The sequence below is a fragment of the Rhinolophus hipposideros genome (genome assembly GCF_964194185.1).
Source record: "Rhinolophus hipposideros genome assembly, chromosome: 6".
In the NCBI taxonomy this organism is placed as follows: Eukaryota; Metazoa; Chordata; class Mammalia; order Chiroptera; family Rhinolophidae; genus Rhinolophus; species Rhinolophus hipposideros.
Window position 1 is genome coordinate 38,072,892 of NC_138052.1, and position 25,392 is coordinate 38,098,283.

General features: G+C 30.9%; 1 protein-coding gene across 46 annotated transcripts in view; it reads right to left on the reverse strand.

Moving 5' to 3' along the window:
- Nucleotides 1-25,392, reverse strand: part of BAZ2B (bromodomain adjacent to zinc finger domain 2B) — a 242,266-nt gene that overhangs the window by 59,096 nt on the left and 157,778 nt on the right. For 17 of the 46 annotated variants that reach the window (XR_013993561.1, XR_013993562.1, XM_081052254.1 and 14 more), the window contains 8 exons: nt 23,693-23,986; nt 22,453-22,513; nt 21,544-21,652; nt 21,176-21,277; nt 11,074-11,284; nt 5,651-5,743; nt 5,475-5,536; nt 1,210-1,275 (listed from right to left, as the gene is read on the reverse strand). Coding sequence is in view for 44 of the 46 variants with exons in the window: in XM_081052254.1 (XP_080908380.1) it covers nt 1,210-1,275; nt 5,475-5,536; nt 5,651-5,743; nt 11,074-11,284; nt 21,176-21,277; nt 21,544-21,652; nt 22,453-22,513; nt 23,693-23,986 (998 nt within the window). In the remaining 2 variants the exon portion in view is untranslated. The remainder of the gene's footprint in view (nt 1-1,209; nt 1,276-5,474; nt 5,537-5,650; nt 5,744-11,073; nt 11,285-21,175; nt 21,278-21,543; nt 21,653-22,452; nt 22,514-23,692; nt 23,987-25,392) is intronic. The other 29 variants (XM_081052278.1, XM_081052275.1, XM_081052262.1 and 26 more) reach the window with 4 other exon arrangements.

A 25,392-nucleotide genomic window follows, 5' to 3' on the forward strand; every position in this document is an offset into this window, starting at 1 on the left:
TAAAAATTTGCACATGTCCACTTTGAAATTTCTTTAATATTTGAAATTTGAGATATAGAAAGCCATCAGTAACATTTAAATGAAACATTATATCTGATTTTCCCTAGCTGTATATTGTGGTTAAATTCAATATTTTTTTAATAGAATGAAAACTTATAATCTTTCATGAAGCACATGTTGAATATCAAGATTATGCTATCAAATTTGAGCTTCATAATCTGAAGTCATGTATTATACAGTAGCTGCATAACTAGTAGTTATTCTCAATTTACTTTAAGGTAGGAATATTTTCTATTAGGGGTTAAATTAATTTGAAATGGGAAAGGAAATGTATATCGTGCTAGAAGGAGGAAACCTGTCACATAGAAAACCTCAGCTATGTGGAGCCCTCAGGGAATAAATTGTTCTATAGAGCAACAGTTTCCCGAATAAGTGACAGGTTGTAATAATCTTAACCATTAAAAGATTATTTTCACTATTTTAAATAGAAATAATTTGGAGACATATGCCTGCTTAGACACAGTACATTAAACAAAATTTGGCTTTTTCTTGATGACTTGGGACAATTATTCTGAACATCAACTATCATACTGCACAGATTGATAAAGTAATGCCTTTCAACTACTCAGGTGTTGAAAACTGCTTACTATTCAGCTAAAAGGTTAGACTGTCGCTAGGCTTTTGAACTCCTATATGCTGGTTGGAGTTTTTTTTTTATATTTTCCTTTGCTGCCTTTCGGCTATTACTTTTGCTGATGCTAACTATATCTCCTGGCCCTATTCCATCAGCTTGCAGAAACCAGAAATCAGAAAACCAAGCTGGCTAAATTGGTTCTACATCTAAAATTTACTTTTACTTTTGTAATGTTTTATTTCTCAATTAAAAGTAAATACCTGACTAATGACTTTTCTAAAAGTAAAGAACATGAGTTTTAGCCTATGATCTTTATGACAACCATTCTGCCTATCCAGGGGTTTTCCCTTCTTTTTTCTCTTTTGTCTTATTTCCTGGGTTTTCCTTGTTAGGATTAGATGAGCCTGTTAAGTAAGGTTAAGACAAGGTCTTACTCTATGCCTTATGTTTAAAGAGAATTTCTGATGGGCATATTAATTTGCATGAGTGAGAGAACTTACAGGTACAATTTTTATTTTTGCAGACGTTAAACTATATGACTATATTGCTAATTGTATCAAATTTAAGAATTCTACCTCTAGAATTTGCTGGGCTCGAAGTTCTTTTTCCATTCTGATTTGTTGTATTCTCTTAATTTTTTCCTGCAGGAAAAATGATAACTTAAGATAGTAAAATAAAATAAATATCCAGGTGAAAAGCATTTAAGTGGAATCAAATAACACCAAAGGTTACCCATGGTGGGTGTAAAATTTAATTACTTAGTTTAACATTAAATGTACGTTAATGTCAAGTCAATGTCATTTTATAAAATTTCTCAAAACAATTTATAAAAAACAAATGCTACATAAGCATATAGAAGCCAAGTAAACCAAACTGATTAAACTCATTTTATCTGTGGATCTTTATAAATATTTTCAATTACAAATAGTTATAGAACAATATAGTAGAAAAAATCATGTATCAGGAATCAGAAAACCTAAGTCTAGTCCTGAGTTACTGTCATTCATTGCATGATCTTGAGCAAATAATACCTACTCTTGTATGAAATAGGGAGAGGTGCTCGCCCTTTCTCAGAATGTCATGATTAAATTAAAATGCTTTTAAAAAGCATACAGTGCCACACAATTTTAATAGATGATTAACAACTATTTCCACAGTATAATTTATTTCACATGGTAAATAACATGATGACATTGTTTTTAACTACTACCATAAGCCAAATTCGGAAATAATCTGTAACACTATTTAAAAATGGATTAGAGGACATTATGTTAAGTGAAATAAGTCAGACAGAGAAAGACAAATACCATATAATCTCACTTATATGTGGAATCTAAAGAAGAGAATAAGTGAACGAACTAATCAGAAACAGTTTCTTCAGAGACATAGAGGAAAAACTGAGGGTTGCTAGATGGGGGGGATAAGGGAGAAGGTGAGGGGATTAGAAAGCACAATTGGTAACCACAAGATTGTCACGGGGATACGAAAGTCAATTTCGGGAATGTAAACAGTAATGTTGTAAAGATTTTGTAGGGTATCCGATGGACACTTGTCTCATTAGGGAGACCACGTCAGGGATGATGTAGATGCCTGATCACTGCGCTGTACTCCTGAAGCTGAAGCTGAACAATAACGAATGTCAACTACAAGTTTATATATATATATATATAAAATATTATTTTTATATATATATTTATTTATATATATATTAATATAAATATAACATATTTATAATATATAATATATATAATATTATTTATATATATATTTACAAGAGGTGGAGTACAGCATTAGGAATATAGACAATGGAAATGTAATGGCTCTGTGTGATGTCAGAGGGATAGTGGATGGGGGAGGGGGTTAACACAGTGTGAGGGATATAAATGATATACGTCTAAATTTTACTTTGTTTTGTGCACCTGAAACTCATAAAAAAAATTGTAAAAAAATGGATTAATTACAATAACATTCTAGAGAATGAGTCATATGACATAACTGGCGGTCACATTGTCTAAATTTAATGTAGTATTGTTTTAGAATTTAGTGATCATCAAAATTTTAGTAAGAATTTTACACTTTCATTTTTAAAAATGGTCTCATACTATAAGCACATTGCTAAATAATTTCATGTTTATAAACCCATTTGAAGGTCACAAATAGGCACTGATGAGAATAAATACTTAGCGTTAAAAAAAACTCAATCTTTCTACTGGCAATTTCTATTTGTGCTAGGATTTCCAGAGCCAACACATTTTATAATGCTATATATTACAATGCCCACTCCAATTACCAGATGCCAGTTTACCTTTTGAAGTTACACTTTTATATGTTTTTAAACATTTCTTTTTTGCATACTGATGTTATTGATTCCCCATAGAAGTCTACCACAGGATAACGAGACTTCTGAAATTACTGCTATTTTAGAAGACTGATCACATTCTATGATTCTGCTGCTGGTGATCCTTTCTTGGCTTTGAATATTAATTATAGCTTGCCAAAAATAAAAACCCAAGTGTGTCTTTTGTTTCATTTTCAAGTCTTAGAGAAGATTGGACTTGATCCGTATTTGAAACATTTATTTAGATGAGAACTTGAAACCTAAGTAAAACATACTCTTTTTCTGCTTTTGTCAGTCATTAGGATATAAGGTGTTTGATCTCATGTCAGCAAAGCCATTGAGTGTTCTCTTATGCAGAGATAGATATGAAATCTTGGGCTGAGTACACTCGGACTAGAGCTTTATCTAAACTGTCCAAGTGATTTATATATACATGTACATATATTTGGTAGTGCTGTCATGAGCATTAACAGGGAGAAACATTATTAATAATAAATGATTATAATATAATAATTGAGTACCTAACCACTGAACTGGACACTTTACATAAAATATCTTACTGATTACAAACAACAACATAGAAGTTAAAATTATCTTCTTTTTTACGCAAGAGAAAATTGAATTTCCTAGAGAGTAAATATTTTGTCTAAAGTCAAATAATAAGCACAGAGCCATGGTCAGATTCCAATGCCTTTGCTCCTTTTGCTTCATAATAGTGCTTCTGCAAGCTTCCAGAAAATTGGCTTGAGGACTATCTAGTGATGTTTTGGCCTGCTGGGTAGAAAATAACCCAGAGGATGAGAAGCTCATGCTATGATTTTATTATGGATCTAATGCTGACTTTGAAATAGGCATTATGTAACTGACTATGTGAGTAGACCTATGTTATACTTTGATTCATTTTGTTGTCAATAAGGAATAAGACTACGGTATTCTAAAAATAGTCAGATAAATATCTTGATGAATATCGAAAATCAGATCATTTGTGTTAATGTTTCTGGAAACTTTGGACCCCAGTGCTTTTCTGAGGAGCAAGCAGCAAAGACTATGTATATGTAGGTTGTACACTTCAAGACTTTATGACAACAAAGATGAATTTAAAGTGCTGATGGGAGGTGATGAGTCTCTAGCCATTAGGAAGTAGGATAAGCAATAAAAAAAAGCGTAACAGAAACACTACTATTTCACTTTAAAATAAGATATGAACTTATTTTTACATATATATGTAATACATAGAAAATATTTGCATTTTAATAAAGGCATTCATTAGACTACAAACTTATAAGTCCATCCTATGGTGTCTTTAACAGTGATAATTAACAGACTAAGGAAGGATTTCAAGCTGATAATTGGCTACTTCAAATTACTGTAGAAGTATATCATAGTTTGGTATTTTATATCTATTTTTTAAAAAGTGAGCATTTGCTTTCTGCCAGGCACTGTGGTAGGCACTTTACATGCATTATCTCATTTAATCTTCAGATGATGCAGTTATTTTCTTTTACAGAGGAAACAGACTTAGAGGTTAAGTAATTCAGCTAAGGTCACAAAATTCTTAAGTAGGCTGTCTATCTAAATTCTGAATCCCAATTCTATTACTATATCAACTTTCTCTAATTATATTGCTTTAGTGAATTTTGTAAGCAACCTTAGAGATAACCACATCATACTCAACCCAAGTCAATTATTTAAGAAAGATTTACATAGTAGCCTAATTGACTACACTTCATACTCAGAAATAATTACTTGCTGTTTAAAATTTTTTAAACAATAGTAAGTAGTTTCCCCAAATTCCCTTTTTCCTTTCTGCTTTCATGGTTACATGAGTATGTAACTCATGGTTACATGAGTATGGTTACATGAGTATGTAGAGAGCAGTTCACATATTCCCATCTTAAATGAAGTTGAATATTTTACCACATAACACTTTACCTTTAAGAATTTAAAAATTACTTCATCTACTGATACTTAATTTTGAAAGGGACATTACAGATATACCACAGAATGCAAGATATACTGAAATAGCACTTTCTTCATTTTTTGCAATTTTCAATTTAATTTTTAACTCTGAAAGCATTCAGAAGCAATGGTGGAAAATCTTATTCTATATAACATGAATTTATTTTTTTACTATTATACAGACTTTAGAACAAGCTTTTGTTACTAATATTTTAACATTTAAGCACTATCCTTCATTACTGATGCATTAAAAGTTTGATATTTGTTCAAGATGTCAACTTAAAATCAAAGTTTATAAGGATATTAAAAGTACTTACACAAACTTATGTTTGGTAATCATTTCCTTATAAACTTGGAAGTAGGAGGTTTGATTTTAAAATGAAGTGAATTTTAACCAATGGAAAATGAAAACTTTCTAAATAAGACAATTAATATTAATGTCATCTAGTTATTTCAAATCAAAATGAAAATAATGTATATATACAAACAGATCTCAAAAATAACACCTGTATTGTAAAAATCAGTTCCAATGTGTAAACTTACCTGTTGTTTCATAATCTTTATCTGTTCTTTTTGCTTTCGCTTTTCCTCAGCAGCCATTATAGCTATGATGAAAAACCAAAGCACACACATCATCAGGAAAAGAATGAAGAAGAGAAGCCTTTTATAAATTAACCAATACTCACTCTTCAAGTTTATGTATCATTTAAATCACCCACCTTGTTGTTTTTTGGCTTCTTTGGCAACCCGAGCCTGTTCCTGCTTTTGAAGTTTTCTCAAAAGCTTTATTTGTGCTGCTTGCCTGGCTATCTCTGAAAAACACAAAATTTCAAGGATTATAATTAATAACTTAACACAATTGCTAATCTAAAAACAACCTAAAAACCGTGCAAAATTGGTATCATCATGAAGGACATAATTTTTAAGAAAATTGCCTGAGGTTAGATACCAAGTAGGAGAATGGTTGGCAGAAAACATCCTGTTTATTTTTCCTAGACATTGCCAAACTATTTCATCAAATATGATTCCATAGACAGAAAGTACCCCAAAATAATACTTCTCTTAATTCTCATCACAGATGCTAATTTAGGTACATTTTCCCCACACTTTGTGTAATCTCCACTTGGTAGGAAAGTAGCTGCTAATATGTAAAAAAAAAATTGGCCTGAGTCTTAAAAATAACAAAATACATAAAAAAGAAAAAGTAAATAAAACAGATACAAAGCCCCCTAAACTTAATATCTCAATTAGATATATAAGTGGTAAAGTTTCTGAATCCAGTGAAATTTGTATTTATGAAGGAGATGGTCTAACTCTAAATAAAAAGAGTAGAGAAAGCTAATGAATTTGAAGGACAACTTGGTTCTCATAATTTTTAGGGACAAATATATGAGTGGGATAGAGTGACATAATTAATTGTCACTGTTCTTTATTCATTCCTCTACCTATGTCATTTGTAACGTGACTTTGCAGCTCCTTTTATCAAGAAGTGGAATATATTTTCTTGTCCCATAATTCTAAGCTCGGCTATGAGATCTTCTTTGGCCAATAGGATACTAGCAGTTGTGATGTAAGATAAGTTTGACAGTGTATTTGTATTCTACTTTTACTTCTGTGTCTTGCCCTTGACTATGAGAACATGTTTGGGCTAGGCTGATGGGGGTTGAGACATATGGAGCCAGCTGACCCCACATATGAACAAGCCCAGCTAAGATCAGCAAAGCTGCCTAACTTACCTCCAGCTGATTCCATCTACATAAGTAATCAATACTTAGTGTTGTACACCTTCTGAAGTTTTGTGGATAGTTGTTTCCCAACATTATTGTGGCAAAAGTAACTGACACAGAAAGCATATAATGGCATGTCTTCTCTGTTAGTAAACTTGGTCAGAATATTTCTAACTACAAAAGTAATATGTACTACTACTCATAAAATCATTTCAGAAAATACCACTTTACATTGTTTTAAGCTTTATAGAAGATGAAGAGTTTTAAGAAACCTATATATTATATTCATCAATGATATAAATATGATTGGGTAATACTTAAACCACTTGAGATCTACTAATAATTTATTGAACTGTTGTATTAAATTTACATAATCTTATTTAATCTTCATAACAACCTTATGAGATAGGTAACATTATGCCCATCTTATAACTGAAATAAATAAAGTTCATCGAAATAAAATAGCAGAGTCAAGATATAAACCCAGGTCTTCCTGACTCCACAGTCTATCTATTACTACTTCTAGAAACCTTAAAGAACATTTGAACTTAACCCTATTTCCTTGTAACAGCAGAGGTGAAGTTGTTTACTACAACTGATTTTCTATCTTCAAGACTTAAAAAAAGGGGGGAGGGAATATAAAAAAGTCTAATTTTATCTTGCACACTGGAAGTGTTAATGAAAGATGAAAGGGAAGAAGATGATGCTAAAGGATAGCTCTAATCTTCCAATAATTTTCAATATTAGGGGACTATAAATATCATCAAAAATTTCTGAGCTACATATAAAGGATCACCTGTTCACTAAATATTCTGGGAAAGAAAAATCTATAAACTGGCCCGCAGTATCAGCAACCTCTGATAGTAATACACAGGAAGAATACTGTTCTCATCTATGATACTAAGAGATAAACATTTAACATTTAAGAACTGAAAGCTTTCACTGCATTCTGTTATAAAGACCTAAATATGTCTTAAAATGTAAAGATGTGTTCAGTCATTAAAACAATGTTTCCTGGAAAATGTTGCTTAAGTATGCCCTTAGTTCCAAGCTAAATTGATTCTCTCTAACAGAAGTTTGGCTTAGGAAATTCCATACTATACATAGGTGAATATTCATGCATTAATATGTCAGTCAATTTCTAGCCTCACAGACATACACAGTAATTTTTTTAAAAAACCTTTAGGACAGAAAAACATTAAAAAAGCTCAACTCATATCTTTCATTTTACCAAGGAAAATACAATTTTGATTAATCACTAAAAATTTATATACGTTAAATTTTACATTATGACCAGTAGGAGATGTGAAAAAACGTTTAAAAAAATTAGGAACACTATGGAGAAAGGAGAATGAGTTAGAGATGTAGAAAATTCACTAAGGCTCTAAGGAATAAAGTGCTCCTAATTATCTTATTTGCTTTATGGTTGCTGAAAACATTACCTGTTAAAATTAATTTTTAAATATTAATTCAAAAAACATCTCATGGTTTAAGAAATTATTTGTCTGCTTAAGTTTCAAAGATGAAAGTTTACTTTTGAAATAAAGTTTATTTCCAAGTAGAATTAGGGATAATTTGGATATTCCACATTTCTTTTATTGGAAGATGCGTTTTTAGACATGTCTAAAATCAGAAAGTGTCTGACAATTGACAGCACTTTTCTTTTTTAGAGGTACATCTTAAAATAATGGTGCATTGTATAAACTACAGCATCTCATATTCTATACGAGATGAATAGGTGCTACTTGCTATCTTAGAAAATTTGAGACATTAATGGTATTGATCAATTAGCAAGCAGGTTAATATATTTAGGTTGAAAGTGTTTTTCATATTCAAACTTTGTCAGACTTTTATCTGTATTCTCTGAGAAAGTAGCTCTCATTTCACAATGCTTAGATGTACATTCAATGTTTGCACTTATTTTAACTGTTCTGAACCTTTCTTCAAATTATGTCCAATATTTCCATCTAGTTGAGTCCTAGCAAGATAATAATATATAACAGAAACTTTTAGAATACCCTCAGATAACCATCCCAAAAACTGTAAATATAGAAGTCTTTTAGAAATAAAAGGGTTATAAAGTAATTTGTTCCTACTTTCTTTCCTCCCCAAGAAAAATCATGCATGCAACACCCCACATACTCATAATTAGCAATAATTACTTACTGACTGTTAAATATTTAATATTTATATACATGTTGAGAAAGAACATATGTACACAATAAGCTCAAAGGTAACAAAATTTGCAAAATGCAACATAATACAACAAAGGAGAACTATGTAATATAATACAAACCAATTTGAAATCAAAAGGGAGAAAAACCACTGGGTAAAAATTGAATGATTAACTTCTATTACGATAAAATAAAATTTAGTTAATTTTGCGAATACAGAGTTGCCATTTTGCACTCTAAGTATTAATATTGATATTAGAAATGAAAACCATGCATGAAGAACCCATGCTTTGGGTACAAGTTAATTTTAAGCTTTCTTATTTTATGCAAATAATGCACATTCCCTACTATGATATACTCTTCAGAAGAGTCAGTGGTTTATTCACAATACTAATTATAAAAATTTACCATACACAGCTTTATCTGTTAATATACAGTATTAACTTTTTGAAAACTTTCACTAGTTAACCACTTAGGAGAAATGAGTCTTAATAGAAACCAAATAAAATAACATAAAAAATATTTAACTAACATACTAAGACTGAGAAAAACTTAGACGACATTACATTTTATGCTAAGCAATAAACTACATGCCATTGTTGGAAGTATGAAGTGGTGTGACCTTTTTAGAGATAACATTGCCTGCTATTTACCAATACTGAAGATGCACATATCCTTTGATTCAGAGACTCTGACTCTAGGATTTTATACTAGAAATAACTATACCTACAGAAGGACATGAAGATATGTATAATATTAGGTGGTGCAAAAGGAATTGTGGTTTTTGCAATTATTTTTAATCTTTTAAACCACAATTCCTTTTGCACCAACCTAATACATATCTATTGCAGCATTGTTTATGATAGCACAGATCAGGAATTAGCTTAAACAGTCGTTACAAAAAAACTGATTAAATGAAGTATGGTAAAGCAGTAAATGCCATCACTTATTATTATTCAGGCATTAAAAAGCACAAGGTGTATTTACAAGCCCTGATACAGAAAGATTTCAAGATAAATTAAGTGGAAAGAAAATAAGCTGAACAGCATGTGCAATATAAGTCCATTTATTTTAGAAATAAAAAGGACATATATTACAACATATTATATACTCATATTTATGCATGTATTATATATGTGAGTGTTTTGTGTGTGTGTGTATGTGTGTGTGTCTACACATTTCTAGATAGATGAATAAAAACCTGTTAATGATTTCACTTATAAGTGCCTTTTATTTTAAAGTGAATACAAATTAGTGTCTTTTAAAGGATTCTCTTCTATGAGCTTTTGTTGTGCATATTTATTTTATAACAAAAACAAAGCAGCTACAAAGAAGTCAATATGATGGTATTTACAAAAAATAGAAATAAGTCAGGCTTTTCCTCCAGGAAAAAAGCCATGAGAAGTAGTAGTAAAATCCTGTTAGTCTTTTTTGTCAATTTTTATAATTAAAACTTTATTTTACATTGATATGTTTATATATATGCTTGTAAATACAACACACAGTACATATATTGATATATATTCAGACAGCCTGAAGAGGCTTCGTATTTGTAACTTGTAACTCAAACTCATAGCAGAAATTTTTTATTTTCGTTAGCTTTCTCTGTGTCTGACATAGCAAGGGAACTTCATGTTGATAATTTATGTATAATTTTAATTCATAAATACATTAGAGGTATTATGAGCACTTTGTGCTTGATAAGTAATTCTTTTTGTTGATCTTAAATACATTTTGATTTAAATCTATTAGTTGGGCATTTTGAAAATTTATGTAATATATCCTGACTACAGAAGAACCCAAGCTAACAGACTGGGGTTACTTACCAGTAAATGGAGTTCTCTCACTGAAAATTTACTCCACAGATCCACATATTTTGGAGTTATTCCCTTGTACCAGCTCAAGGAATCGGGAGCTGTTAAAATGAGAATTTCCAGAAGGTTGGCACAACCTTAAGGTGTGTGCCAAGTGCTGGTTGATTCCCTTTCTGTGCAAGCCTTACAAGCTCCTCACCCACCTTTGTAATTCTAAACACACAGGGTATGGTGTATTGAAGAGTGTGGCTCTTGAAAGGAGCTTACCTAATCAAAGAACTCCAGTTACCAGTGGGACTCCTTATTTTCTTATTTTTATTTTAACACAAATATCTACTTTTTAGAAATTGAGAGTAGTGTCAATCATTCATAAGTCACTTCTACTTTTTAGTATGACTTTTGCAGGGTCAAACACATTATGTCTCACCTTGAGCTTGCAGTTTTCTTAGTAATTTGGCATCTGTGTTATCTAGAAATTCAGCACTGCCAACATTTGGAGGTCGGCCCTTTCGACGTCTCATCCTGGATTCCTCTCTGGCTCGTTGCCTGTCTGGGTTTGGTGGTCGTCCTCGGCGACTTTCCATTGCCCTGATGCGAGGAACGACATCCTCTTCTTTCAAAAGACACCACTGCATTCCCTTTTAATTAACATTTTCGAGAAATAATATATTACAAATAAAATAAACACAGGTGAACACTATGTCAGAAAAGTCTAGGTAAATTCACCGACATTTTGAAATTTTAAAAGCCTGTACAAATTTTACGAATTTTATTTTTGAACTAAATTTAAAATTGTTCATGGCCTTTGGCATATTTTTGGTATTCTTACTTTAATGACTTGAATTTTAAATACATAGAGAGAATTATATCTGTATCTATAAACATGAACCTAGACATATATATTTTAATCACCATTTCTGAACTATAACGACCATAATGTTGGCAGATATTTGAAAATATTAGTTGTGTGATGATACCCGTACGGACTATTTTCAAGGGTTATCAGTTCAGCCACACATAAGATTGTTCAAATAATAGATGCAAGTTTCTCTTCATAGAAATATTATAGCTAATAAATCAAAAAGAAATGTTAGAGTTAGAATATCAGCATTTTGTAATAGCTGATTAATTAGGAAATCTAATCATTAAATATGAATGGTTGCCAATCACCAAAAAGAGACAATCAGATAGACAGTTCACTCCATCACCTATAATTAAAAAGTCACTAAAAAGTCCCCACTAAAAAGTCAAAACTGGATTTGACTGCACTGTACATCTGAAGCTGAATAACACTGAATGTCAACTATAATTTAATATTTATATAGTCACGGGATATGGAGCACAGCATAGGGAATAGAGTCAGTGGAATTGTAACAGCTTTATATGATGTCAGAGGGGTAACAGATTGGGCGAGGGGGATATCACTTTGTGAGGGATATAAATGTCTAACTATTATGTTGTTTTGTATACCTGAAACTAATTTTAAAAAATGCAGTTAAAAAAAAACCTGGATTTGATTAAGCCTTTCGGCTTAATTACTATAACTTCACAGGAAAATAGGGCGAGAAGTATATGTTAAACTACATAGCAAAATCCAGTCTGTAGAAAATTCTGTAAATTACCGAGTTTCTTCAACAAGTAAATTTCAAGAAGTAAATAGACTGTGGAAAGTTTAAAGGAGACTTTAAAAACATATTAAACAATCCAGTGTGTGGATTATCTAGATATTGATTCAAATAAACTATTGAGAAAATTACAATTTCAAAAAAATTGAAAAATTTAAACAATAACTGATATTTGAGGATATCAAGAAATTATTCTGAAGTGTGATAATGGTAGTGTGGTACTCTTGTAGAAAACAAGAGTCCTTACCTTGTTGTAGAGATACAAATTGAAATATTTACAGATGAAATAAAACATACCAGATTTGCTTCAACGAACTATGGAAGAGGAGAAGCAGATGGGGGTATATGTCGAACAGTGTTGGCCATGTGACAATTTCTGAAGCTGATGATGGATGCGTGGTGTATATTAGTCTACTTTTTTGTCTATTTGAGATTTCTCATTATAAGTTTCGTAACAGAACCATACAACAGTATAATGCTGCTGTGTTATAGAAATAATCCTGTTCAGTGCATAGATACAATCTGAGTCTGGTTTTCATTATCCTCCATATGTCAATCAAAACAAACACATTCTTATATTACCTTACTTAGAGTAATATGTCCAAAGTACTATGCTCATATATAGGAAATGTATCCTTTTAAAATAATTCCTCTAAAACAACTGTTTTATTATATCTTACTTCTTTTTTTAAGAGCTAATTCCGTTAGTGTAATGGTTAAGAAAATTTTTTAAATGTGCTTTTTTCCTTAGAAGAATTTCAAACTTGAACCACTGTGGGCAATTCTGCAATCAAAACCATTCAAAAGTTCTTGAGTTATATTTTATGCCATGATTCCTAACCTGGGGCAAGAAGTCTATGAATATCTCATTCAATGGGTACTAAAAATACAAATACTATTCCTGTTACCATAACCCAGAACAGTTACAGCCACATTTCAGCACTGTGCTTTATTCCAGGTATTTTGAATACATTATATATTTTAATCCTTACAACAACTCTATCTAATATAGGGGTTCTTATTGTCCCTACAGGACAATTGAGGGAATTCAGGTCCAGTGAGCCTAAATAATTTCCTAAGGAACAGATACTGTGATAATAAGGAACACAACTGTGATTTGAACCCAGGACTGTCTCACTCTAAAAACCTGTGCTGTTAACCACTACATGTACCTCATTGATGTGACAAAGATATTCTTATACTTGATAACTAATCACAATATTCAGCCACGAGAGCTCAGCCAAGATGATGTCAACAGAACTGTCACAAAAATAATTAATGCATGTAGTCCATATCTGTATGTTAAAAATAATAACTACACTAATTCTTTTCAGTAATTCCCATGTTAAAAATAATTTTAAAAATTAATTCTGAGGAAAATAAGGATTTTTTGCTGAGATTTCAAATGAAGTCAACAGGAAAAATAGTTGTACTAACTGCATTTTTAGGCCATAAACCACTAAGAAGGAAGCCATCAAAACAATTTTATGTTCACCACTATGGGAAGCTTTTGATTAGTTTAGGTTTTCATTTTTCTATTATGGTCTTAGGCACCACAGCACCATGCATCACGTAAATTGAAAAATATAAAAGTGACATTTGTGGCACTTGGAGTTGAAGAGAGAGACTAATAAAAAGGGTCTGTATAAAATCTGCATTCAGTCTTTAAAGTATCTTCTTAATAAAATAAACTTTTAGCCAAGATTTAAAGAGTTTGATCAATTATCCTTTTTTTTTTATCCAGTTACAATTTTTACATAGTTGTGTTTTTATTCATTGAGGAAAACATACCTGTGTCAGAAAAGGAATAGACTATTTGGGGCCCAAAACTTACCAGAGAAATGTAGTGACATTATTGTTTACACTCTGCCCTTGGTATTTATAAATAAATACTTTCTAAGGGAATTACATATATTGGACTAAATATACTATCTTCTGACTCCTGGATTTTAGAAAATGAGAAATAAATTGTTAGGAAAATCAGAAGCTTATATTATAGTTTTAATTAACTGAGTAGCCAAAATAATTGTGGATAAGGGGAAAAAAAGAAGCTTTTTTCTCAATAAGCTTTTTTTCAAGGAAAAGCAAATACAGTTTACATCACTTGATTCATATGCTTTAAGCTTTTTTCTCAATTAGAAATTATGCATCAAAATCGAGTTAGTTCCTTAATTCTTTTTCTTAATTTCTAAGACTTAGACAGCAAATTGCTCCTAAAAATAATCTTTCTTGATCAAAAATTAAAGACATGGATAAAACAAAGATAGACAATAAACACTATGGAGGTGGTGACAGAGTAAGTCTATTATTATACTATTATAACACCACTTCCAAGAGTTATTAATTGAAATTTTTAGCAGTAACACATCCACTTCTATAAATATTACAGAGAAATGCAAAAGGGTTTATGTTTTATTTTAGAAGACTAAACAAAATAATTAAGGTAAATAAGTAAATTATGTAAGTACACTATATACTGCACACTGTATGCCTTATAAAAGTACACTATAAGACTATAAATAATATATTATAAAAATAGTTTCCACTAGTTAAACATTTGTTGAGGCACCTACTCTGTACAAAGGGATAACATTCTCTAAAAGTAAACTAGAGAAAGTTATCTCCCTAAAAGGACCAACATTTATAAATAGGACCTCAGGCTCAGGTTATTCCAATGCAGGTGATTCAAGGACCATGCTCTCAGGAGTTATGAATTCTGTGTAGAGGTTGGCACAGAATTGTCTACTTGTAGGTGGATTTATTTATGGGGAAAAAGCAGTATATAAGCAAATGAAGTAAACCAGTCCACCAAAAGCCAATTCACTGAATGATCCATTTGCCAACTTACTGAATATATATATTTTTAAGTTTTAATTTCACTAAGACTTTGCTATAGTAATTTCACCATTGATTTTTAGTCCCAGGCCACTTAGTGTCAGTTTCCCATGTTAACATTTCACATGGCTAGTTCTTCTCAAAGGCTCAATGTTATGTAAGTGAATAGATTCAATTCACTCATGTTTTTCTGGATCGGGACTCATTCTATCCCAGGAAAATAGCGGTGGTGAATATTTCAAATCTGGATTAAGGTATGTGGTTTGACAATTTTATGTCTGTTAGTCATCATTCAGTGAACTGATCATTTACCAAATAGTTTTCGGCTAAATAATTTTCAGTAAATTTAACCATGGCAGTAAACAAAGTTAATTTTTTTCACTGCCTTTACCTTTAAAAGTATACTTTTAGAATTCTTTACTTCTTCATACTTAGTTTTTAAAAACTTTTAGAATGTCATACCTAAAAGGGGATTAATCTTAAAGACCTCCTATAATATATATACTTCACATTACAAAAGAGGGAATTAAGGCCTAGAAAAGCAGGCTTTAGTTCTTCAAACACAGGAAAAAGAATTACCCTGCTAGAAATCTAACAAAAATTTTAGAGTACAAACAGAGCAAGGGCATCAAATATTTTTGACAAAATTTGAAATTTCATATTTTAAGAAAGACATTTAAGTTACTATCATGAGAAAAATAAAAATTTTTTCGGATTTCCTTACATCTACTTCATTATAGTATTATGTCTATTTTTAGCTACTTTATGGTGCCATAGGTAAGTAATGAGAGCTTTATAAACCACAAAGTTTATAACATTAGGTATTATTTACTGTTATCACAGCTTATTAATATATACTGAATAGCAGTTTAAGAAAGTGAAACAGTACGAACAAAACTCTATGCTGAGAGGTGGGTGTCAGCTATGAAAAAGTTGAGAAAGATGTGGTTTGATACAATGGTTTCCACAATGTTGACTATGCTTTGCTTTCGTTACACTAGGTTACCTCCTAAGAGTCATTCTTAGATCCACACTTGGATTTATAACATTGGCTCCTGGTATAGGCCCTTGCCTACTCATCAAAAATCCTACCTGGCAGATTAGTGACATAAATTTCCAGACTTTTAGATTTCTGGTAGTGATCTTTCATGTTCTCAGAGCCCCTATGTGCCCACAGCTGTTCCATTAGGTGTGACAGTTAACAGCAGAGTTGAATTAGAACCCTGGTTGTTGACTCCCAATCTTTTGTTCTTTACTTATTTGAAATAATTACTAGCATTGCTATCTTGCCAGAGACCATTTGTTGCCTGCTTTATTGTGAAGTCTTCCTTTATTCCTTATTAACAAAACCCTGATTTTAGCCGTACAGCATTGTTTAGTGTTTTTTCTTCCGCAGGCAATAAGCTTCTTTACACCAGTGATCTTAACTTCTATTTCTGTTGTACTCTTCAGTTTCTGTATGAACTATAATTTTTCCTCAAAGCCAGTCTTTCGAGTTCATTTCTATAGTGAAATGTGTTTGCAATGTTCTTTAGGGAAAATAAATTTGGGGGGAAAAAATGCCTGGCACATTAACTATTTGCCACAAATATTCATTGATGAAATGACTAAGAGAAAAGGCTCTTTTCAGTAAGACTATAGACATTTTTCTTACGCCACTAAAACAAATCTTAAAATACTTCTCAAATAGAGAAAGCAACATTTTCTAAGTCACTTATAACTGGTTCCTTCTTTGTATCTTTCCTGTTCCTTGCTTTTTTAGCCTTAACACAGTATATTATCATTACTCTATGCTTGTGAACTTCCTGGTTGAAAAAATATATACTTAATTGTTCTATTTATGCTTAAAAGTTTTGATCTCTACAATTCAAAAAAAGTGATTTTCATAGATTATCCTATATTTCAAGATAAACTTTGTCATTAACAATTTATTTTGAAGCCTCATCTATTCCTAATAAATACCTTTTACTTTTTTACCTACCATATTTACATTAATTAAAAATAACTATTTTATATTTACCAAAATCTGTCTAGCTCAACCTTTCTTTCTATTATTCTGACACTCAAAAACAAAAGAAAATGACAACAGTGATAAAAATTAGGTTCAAAAGTTCTTTATAATGTAATGAAGAAGCCTGTAAGAAATCTATTTATCTTACACTCTTCTCAAAGGGGTTTTACTGGCTAAGGTAGTTAACAGAATTTCATTAGAAAGTAGCCAGCCAGTATAGCATGGACTTATAAAGAGCACTACAGTTCATTTTTGTTCCTTGATACCTATCATCCTTAAAATCACGGTTTCTTTAGAAGCTGGTAGAAAGTATTTGAAGTCGAAGTATCAAGAGATACCGAAAGGCAGCTGATTCTACAACTCTCTTACCACATTTATAGACTGAAATAATTAAAACTGATAATGAATAGATTAAAGCCACCCCCCCCCCTCCAATTCCGGGGTCAAACTTATCTATTTACTTGAATTAATGACTTCTCTTTTCATTATTTTTAAGGATAATCATTAGATTGTTGTCCTGTAGTTAATGATACATTTACTTAAATTTCAATAAATATGAACTCTCATACCTCTAAAATTACAGTATTATACACAAACGTAGTCAATATTTTCAACAGTTTTTTTTAAGTAGTTGGTTTTGTTTACTGGTTAAAAAAAAAAATGACTGCATGAAAGTTCATTTTCCACAGCTTAACAATGAAACTAAACAGAATGCATTACTAATATACACCCTTCCAAACTTTGAGAGATGGCTTTGTAATATTATTTTCATACTTCCCAATTAACTTGTTTGTAGCATCAATAAATTTTTGCTGTTGATAAAGATATGTATAATCACTACCTTAAGCTCAGAAATATAGTAAAAAATGATTAACTTATACAAAATAACTATGGTTCGTACTGCAGATATTATCTTCTAGCAAAAATTATCATCTCCTAAATCTCATTTATAAAATATAGAGTTTTGAAATACCATAGTTACAATTTTTGAAATGCCTTAAACAAAAGTTATAACTTACAGAATTAAATATTGGTGAGGTTTTCTGGTATGTTTTAAGAGGAAAAAGAAAAATGTAAGGGACAAAATATATTTTCCATTGCAAATGTTTTGCTATGAGTGATTAAGAATACTAATGAATCTGCAAATTCAGCACTTGCTATCAAATACCCAAAAAAGACATAGAAAGCTTGAAAAACTGTAGCAGTAACATGTAAAATCGTTATAGACAATCTCCATGCATTTGGAAAACTGAATGATTAGCTTTCTTAAATTATAAGAGGTATTAGTATTTCTTTTTATAAATAGGAAATTGTTTTCAATATTATATATGTAATACAAGCAAATTTTAGAAAATATGAAACATGCAAGAACTTAAAAAGAAAAACGATCCATTGTACCACCAAACATTACATCGATCATTCAATGTTGACACATTTCCTTCTAGTCTTTCAATATGCATAGTTTTGCTTTGATATATATATGTTTTATATATATATTTGTTTTGATACATAAATTATATATAAATTATATATATTATACATATAATATATACAAATCATATTATATACTATTATATATTATATATTATACATTATATAATATATATTATATTATATATGAATTATATTATATATAATATATAAATTATATATATTTGTTTTTATATGTATGTTATATATATATATACATATATATATGTATATGTATATATATATATATATATATATATATATATATATATATATATATGTATATGGCCATTGTGTCATTTATACAATTTGTATAAAGGCAGATATTGCAAACACATACAGAATATCACTGCAGGGTAACAGTGTCTTTGTCCCAAACTATATTTTACATCTTCTATAAAATCTAGGCCAAAGTTATTAAACATACTTACTTTAACAAAATATATATATTTTTTGTTCATTTTCATAGACTTATAATTATGCACATTCCTAATGAATTATATGCTTATACCTATTAATCATACGATATATAGAAATGTATATGGCTCTATAACTATATTCACCTCTAAACATTTTCTAATTACTTACCTTTATTGTTGTTCTTGAAAAGTACCCTAAAATGAATACAACTAATTTCTTTTTAACTGAGAGAAGTGCTCTCAAAATTGTTAATATTTTCCCTTATCAGTCTGCTGAAATGTTGGCAGCTTAACATATTCTGGATTTAGTAATTCATCATATTTCCTTGAATGGACTTTATCTCTCAACAAGATAATACACATTTGGAAAACACTGATTATGTTTAATAAAAAATGAATGGATGTCAAAGAATATTCTGCTCTGCCTAATGAGGCTTTAGAGATTATGTCTAATTATCACCAATACAAAACTAAAAATCCTTTATGTATTGAACAGCAATTAGCTTTCCTCTCAGAGCAAAAATGTATTGACCTTAAAAACAAAGATATCTCGGGCATAAATAACACAGGTGAGGGTTTGATAACACAAGCCAAAAGATTAAAAAATGAGAAGAATTTTTAAGTAAACTTATTATTTCCTTCTAATATGCTTTGTGACTAAACAACTGATCCACTATATGGAGTGTGTAAAATAATGCTGTGGTTCTAAAATTCTGAGAATCTGTTTGGTGACAATTTAGTATAAGTTAAACTTTTTTTTTATGTATAAAAAATAGAAAAATAGAAAAATCCTCAAATATATTTCAATAAAAACGTTAAACCTCAGAAAGATACATTTTGGCATTATAGAATTACCAATAAAAAGACAAGTAGATCTGGATATAACTTGTTCCTTAAAAAGTCATGGACAACAATGAAAAACAAGTTATACAACAATGCAAAAGAACATTGTCAAAAACCTCTAGTTTTCTTTATGTTCTGCCTGGTTGAGGCTGTGTGACCTTAGAAAATTCCCTTAATCTTTGAGCTCTCAAAATAAACCTCTTACAGAATGAGTAATGTCTTTTCTATTTCTATAACTATAAAATTAGAGGGTAAGATAGAAATGAAAAGTCTGCCTATGCACAACAGAAAATATTAATTGGAAAAAAATCTTTCTGTGTTATAATGGGCCAAAAGGAAAAAAAGGTTCAATCAAGAAAATATCAACTTCAGTCAGCTGAGCATTTTAATGTTTTGAAACATTTTCATTCATACAATCTCACGTTAACTTCACCATAATCCTATGAAACAGAAGTAAAATTATTATTGTCTCTCTTTTGCAGATAAAGAAATTAAGGGTAAAGGGGGCATCGTTTTGTTGTTTGATATCACAAAACTATTTCATGGATTAGCAAGAATCAAGGTCTTCCCACTCCTCAACTAGGATCTTTCAATAGAGTTGATAAAGTTCAAGTGAAAATAAGCACATGCAACTGAATCCAAGTAAGAAACAAAGGCAAAACATTAAAGGGAAAATATAGGCAACGAGGTCTTTGTGGTGGATTCTTTGTTTTGATTAATGAGGTTGTACATTTAACCCTCAAGCTCTAAGGGTGCTGTGATGATATTTTCTGTAGTGTGTAAAATTAATTTAAAAATTCAATTTCTGCTAAAAGCAGAAATTTTACTTACCTAATATTAAGGAATTCTTCCCCCTTCCCCCAAATTACCAAACTTGTGAAAATGGATCATGTAGCATGGCATAATCAAATGACAAGGTCTTTCCAAAAAACTAAGGCATATTTGTCCTCTTTTGATCTGATTTCTAAACATCTTTTTCTTATTCAAACTCATTTTTAAAAACCTGTACCTTTCCGGAAATTAATGCTTTTCTATATTTCCCATGAACATGCAGATACTTTTATACCTGTACAAACTAAAATTATTGACAGAATTAATAAACAGCAAAAAATTTACTTAAAAAATTTGAAAAGATCTATTACGTCAAAGTTCCTTGTTACTGTAACAGCAAATTGAGGTCTCGTGAGTGTTTACCACAAAGGTATATGTATAGCTATACAAATGAACTAACAAAAGGCAATGTTCCAGAGTGTAGTGAAACTTAATTCATTCAGTTTATGGTACTATTTTTTGGTTCAAAGACTATACTTTTTAAAAAGTGGATACCTGCGGTCCATCTCTGGCTTCATAGAAGTCACCCACTCTTATTTTTGCACTGAAGCTGAAATTGTCCCTTGAGATATCCATTATTCCATTTCTGCTGAGATACTGAAAAAATCACATATTTTTCCACTTCAGGTTTTAATAATTACAACTCAGCCTTGATGTATAGCTAGCTATCTTCAGGACACTAATGTTTTGCATATTCTATCAAGGGGTTATGGATTTTATAGAAGATCGATTTAAGTTAAGTACATTAGTCCCGTACAGAGAATATTTTGCATCAAGGAACTTTATTTGAGAAAGGAGTGCACTTTTTTCATAAGCATGCGTAATAGGCACCAAATGTATGTTATTTGGTGAAAGGTATGTACCTTTATTACTTCAGGGTACTGCCTAAGTTTCTTTCCACATGGAGCATAATATGCTACTTCTCCTTGAAGGCGCCCTCCAAAGTTTCTTATTCTTGTCTCTCTCTGCCAGCTACACATAACAGAAATGAGGGTTATAACATACTCAATTTAAGAAAACTTCTAAAAAATAAAAATAAAAAAACATGTTAAGAACACATGCTGTTTAGAACACATAAAAAATACTAAGGAAACAAATGTAAACACCGATTATAAGACTCAGATACATTTACTAGTAAAATTATTTCAAGTTTTAGCTAAGTCATTCAACTAAAAATTAATCAAAGACTCAAGTTACAAATACTAAATTCCACTAATTTTTTTTAGAAATCATAACTGGTATTACTTTGGGTATTAAGACATATTCAATATCGTATCAATGTATACTGATTTTTTTTTACATGTGAAAAGTTTAAAGTGAGAAGAGTAAAGTAAACTTAGTTTTCTGCTTTGGAGGATCATGTACTTCCAGTATGAAAATTCTTAATTCCAATGAAACTATTTCAGCCAAACTCTGGTCAAATCCCTCAGTTTGGCCCAGAGCAGCTTTCCATGTCCTTTAATTCTATCTTCAGGAAAACTTGAAACTCTTAACTGTGTCCTTGCGTTTTGCCAAATGACTTGCTCTTGCTACTTCTTCAGTCATATTCCAACCTGGCTGCATCCCGTCCCAGCTCTGCCATAAACACAGCAGTTAGCCTTAATTTCAGTTTTCGGATATATTAACTTCTTTGCCCTTTCTCCTAGCTCTTCTGCTCTAATAAATACAATGCAGTATAGTCACTTCTTCGATTAATGGTAGGAAATGAGAACTCAAACATGCATAAATACTATGTGGGAGAAAAACAAAAAGGGAAATATTGTTTTGCATACCCATATTCCAAAGGAATACGCAGCTCACGTTCATCTGTTACTCTTCTTCTTTTGGATGTGCCTTCAAGAGAATTCAACCAGTTAACATCAAAGACTAGTTTACGCAGATGAAAAGTTTTTGATAGATTTGAAACTTTTCTTTAAATAAAATATCTTAACGATTTGTATTAGTGTTTTTCTGCAACTGGTACATTATTTTTAGATGGTTTTCAATAAAACACATTGTGTAAAGTAGAGGATTTCTTTTTTCTTTGGTCTACATGACAAAAAAAATTGATCTTTCTAAAGAGGGTACAATGGAAAGTAAAAATATTAGCTTTCCTCTCATTTTGTTATTTAAAAGCATCTAAAGAAGTAGGAGAATAGTAGAGGTTTCAGAAAACTATGTACAGTTGTTTTCTTTGAAAATGAGTTTTAAGATACTAAAAAATTTCAACAGCTGGCTGACACATTTAAAAATAATATAACATCTATTTTTATATGGTCAAAAACACTATTAGGTCTTTTAATCACTAACCTAAAGTACAAAGGAATCAGATTATGATTATATGTAAAATTTTTCATAGACAACAATTAAATTTCACAAATGCATATACATGCATTTTAAATTAGTAAACTATCATACTGGCTTGTAGTAAATGAAAGCAAAACCAGAAATTTCCAAGAAAAGAGCGCAATAAGTAAACAACACAGTATTTCACTATTCACCTCTATATTTTCTTAGCTACTGATATAAGAATAGAGAACAGTTTTGGAATGTTAATGTAAAAACTTGTAAGGAAGACCTCTAGAAGTTTCTAAAAGGTCAAAAAGAAAAAATAAGATGTAGTATGTTAATGGAATAATAATGCCACTCACTGATGTAAATGACACTGGCTATGTGTGGGGCAGATATACAATTAGTATCTTAAGTAACCAAGTGAGCTCATTTTTATAAAGTACAGAAAAAGTACAGTGTCCATCAAATACTGAATTCTAGAAGCTTAAACTAAACATGGAAGCAGGAATGTATTCGAAATCAAGAGTTGTCATCATGCAGGTTCTAAAAATGGAAGCACAGAGAACAAAAATGGTAATGGGTCAGACCCTTCGAAAATACATGCTGACCTTTCGTCGCCAACCTAAAATCTAGCCGGAACACTTGATTCCAATGAGATCATCCTCAGAACACTGAATAAATAAGAGTTTGTGCTATGATTTGCCTTCTACATTTACAATAATAAAAATAAAGTGTAGGTACCAGAGTGTGGACTTGAAGTAAGTGTGGAAGAAGGAGTGCCAAGAAAAGCAGGTGACTGGGATTCAGAACATAAAGCAGCAGAAGCAGAGCCTGGGGCTTTTGCTATGTGGAGGTTACGAGGTGTTGAGTGAGCTGTGAGACTGATGGAAGGGCTTTTGACAGAGGAGGTTGTTTTATTCAGTTTCATTGAAGTTTTCTCTCCTTCAGTATCACTATCTGATTCATCTTGGTCTTTATCATCATCATCATCATCTTCTGATCCTTCTGTATCTGATTCTGAATTACTATCTGATTCTGGGAAGTAAAAGAAGCATTTGTATATTATAACTAGATAATCACCAACAGTTTGCAATTTGTATCTAAATGGAATAGTTCAGGAATCAGCATCTGTGAAAGAGAACTCATATGAGCAACTTTCCTGAAGAGTGACTGTAAAAATTACTATGTTACAAGCTATTTGAGTACAATGTATGCAGGCTATAAATCCTCAAAACTTCAATAGTATCCATTTTACTCAAAACTTTAATCATAAAACAGGTCGTCTCATATGACACTATTCACATGATGAGTTCTGCTTAGCATCTTCAAATCACTTTTAATTTAATGGAGAAACTAAAGTACAGAGGGAATATAATTGACTATTGAAATGAATAGATCCCAAAAGCTTAAGAAGTATACTAGGCTCAGCAGGAGGAAGAGAAGAATGCAACTACCATCATCCTTTCACCTGGACTTTGAGATAAAAGAAACTTCTGGAGGACATGCTTGGCTTTGTTGGCTTTAATTATTCTATGCAGATGTAAGGCTTCACAAAAGATCAGAATTACAGAAATAATTGTAAGAGATAATTTAATGACTTAATAATTAAAGTTTGTTCTAGCAATGTAGTCCTATAAATGTATCCACTCCCTCAGATATGTACAGTCTATTCCTAAATGAAACTTGTTCCACACAGGACTGATATTTATACTGTGTCTTAACGGTTCCCAGAACAACAGCTTCTGTGGAATTGTTTTGTGTAGTATTACCGGCCTACATTAAAGTTCATTATAAAAGTTGTCTTTGAAAGTTTGCTAATATTGGCATTTGTTATCTATCATGCAAAGTTGTGTTTATGGGAATACCAGAAAAAAAATATTAACAGGAAAAGTTGTTCTTACCTTGACCAAGGAGGTTGTTTTTACCTTATACACACTTTATTTAAATTGTATGACTGACTATATTTTCCTATTCTTATTGACGGCTAAAAAATTTACAATTGGATTTGTGGCTGACCAGTAACAAACCCAAAACCTTTTACAATATGTATTTCATCTTTGTATTTAAAATTTAAGCTGTCTTAAATTTTATGTTTTCAATCCTCTGTTGAACAAGGAGGAGGCTTAAAGGGAGGAAAACAAAAAGAAGTGAATGGAAAAAAAACAATGAAATCTAGAAAGGGGTATCAAAATAAAAGTAGGGGGTACTCTATATGTATTAAATAAATTCTGTGTTACTAATAGACATTCACAGGGATTTGGGTTTTTAGCACTTTCTGAATGACTGTGGCTACAAGTTTACTTTTGTTCAAAATATTTAGTGACACATTTTAACAAGTAGCAGAAAAGAAGAAAAAAAGGACAAAATGAGTGATCCTAAATTAAATGAAAATTAAGCAAATACGTGAATTTATTTCTTAATTCGTGAGTCATTCATATTCA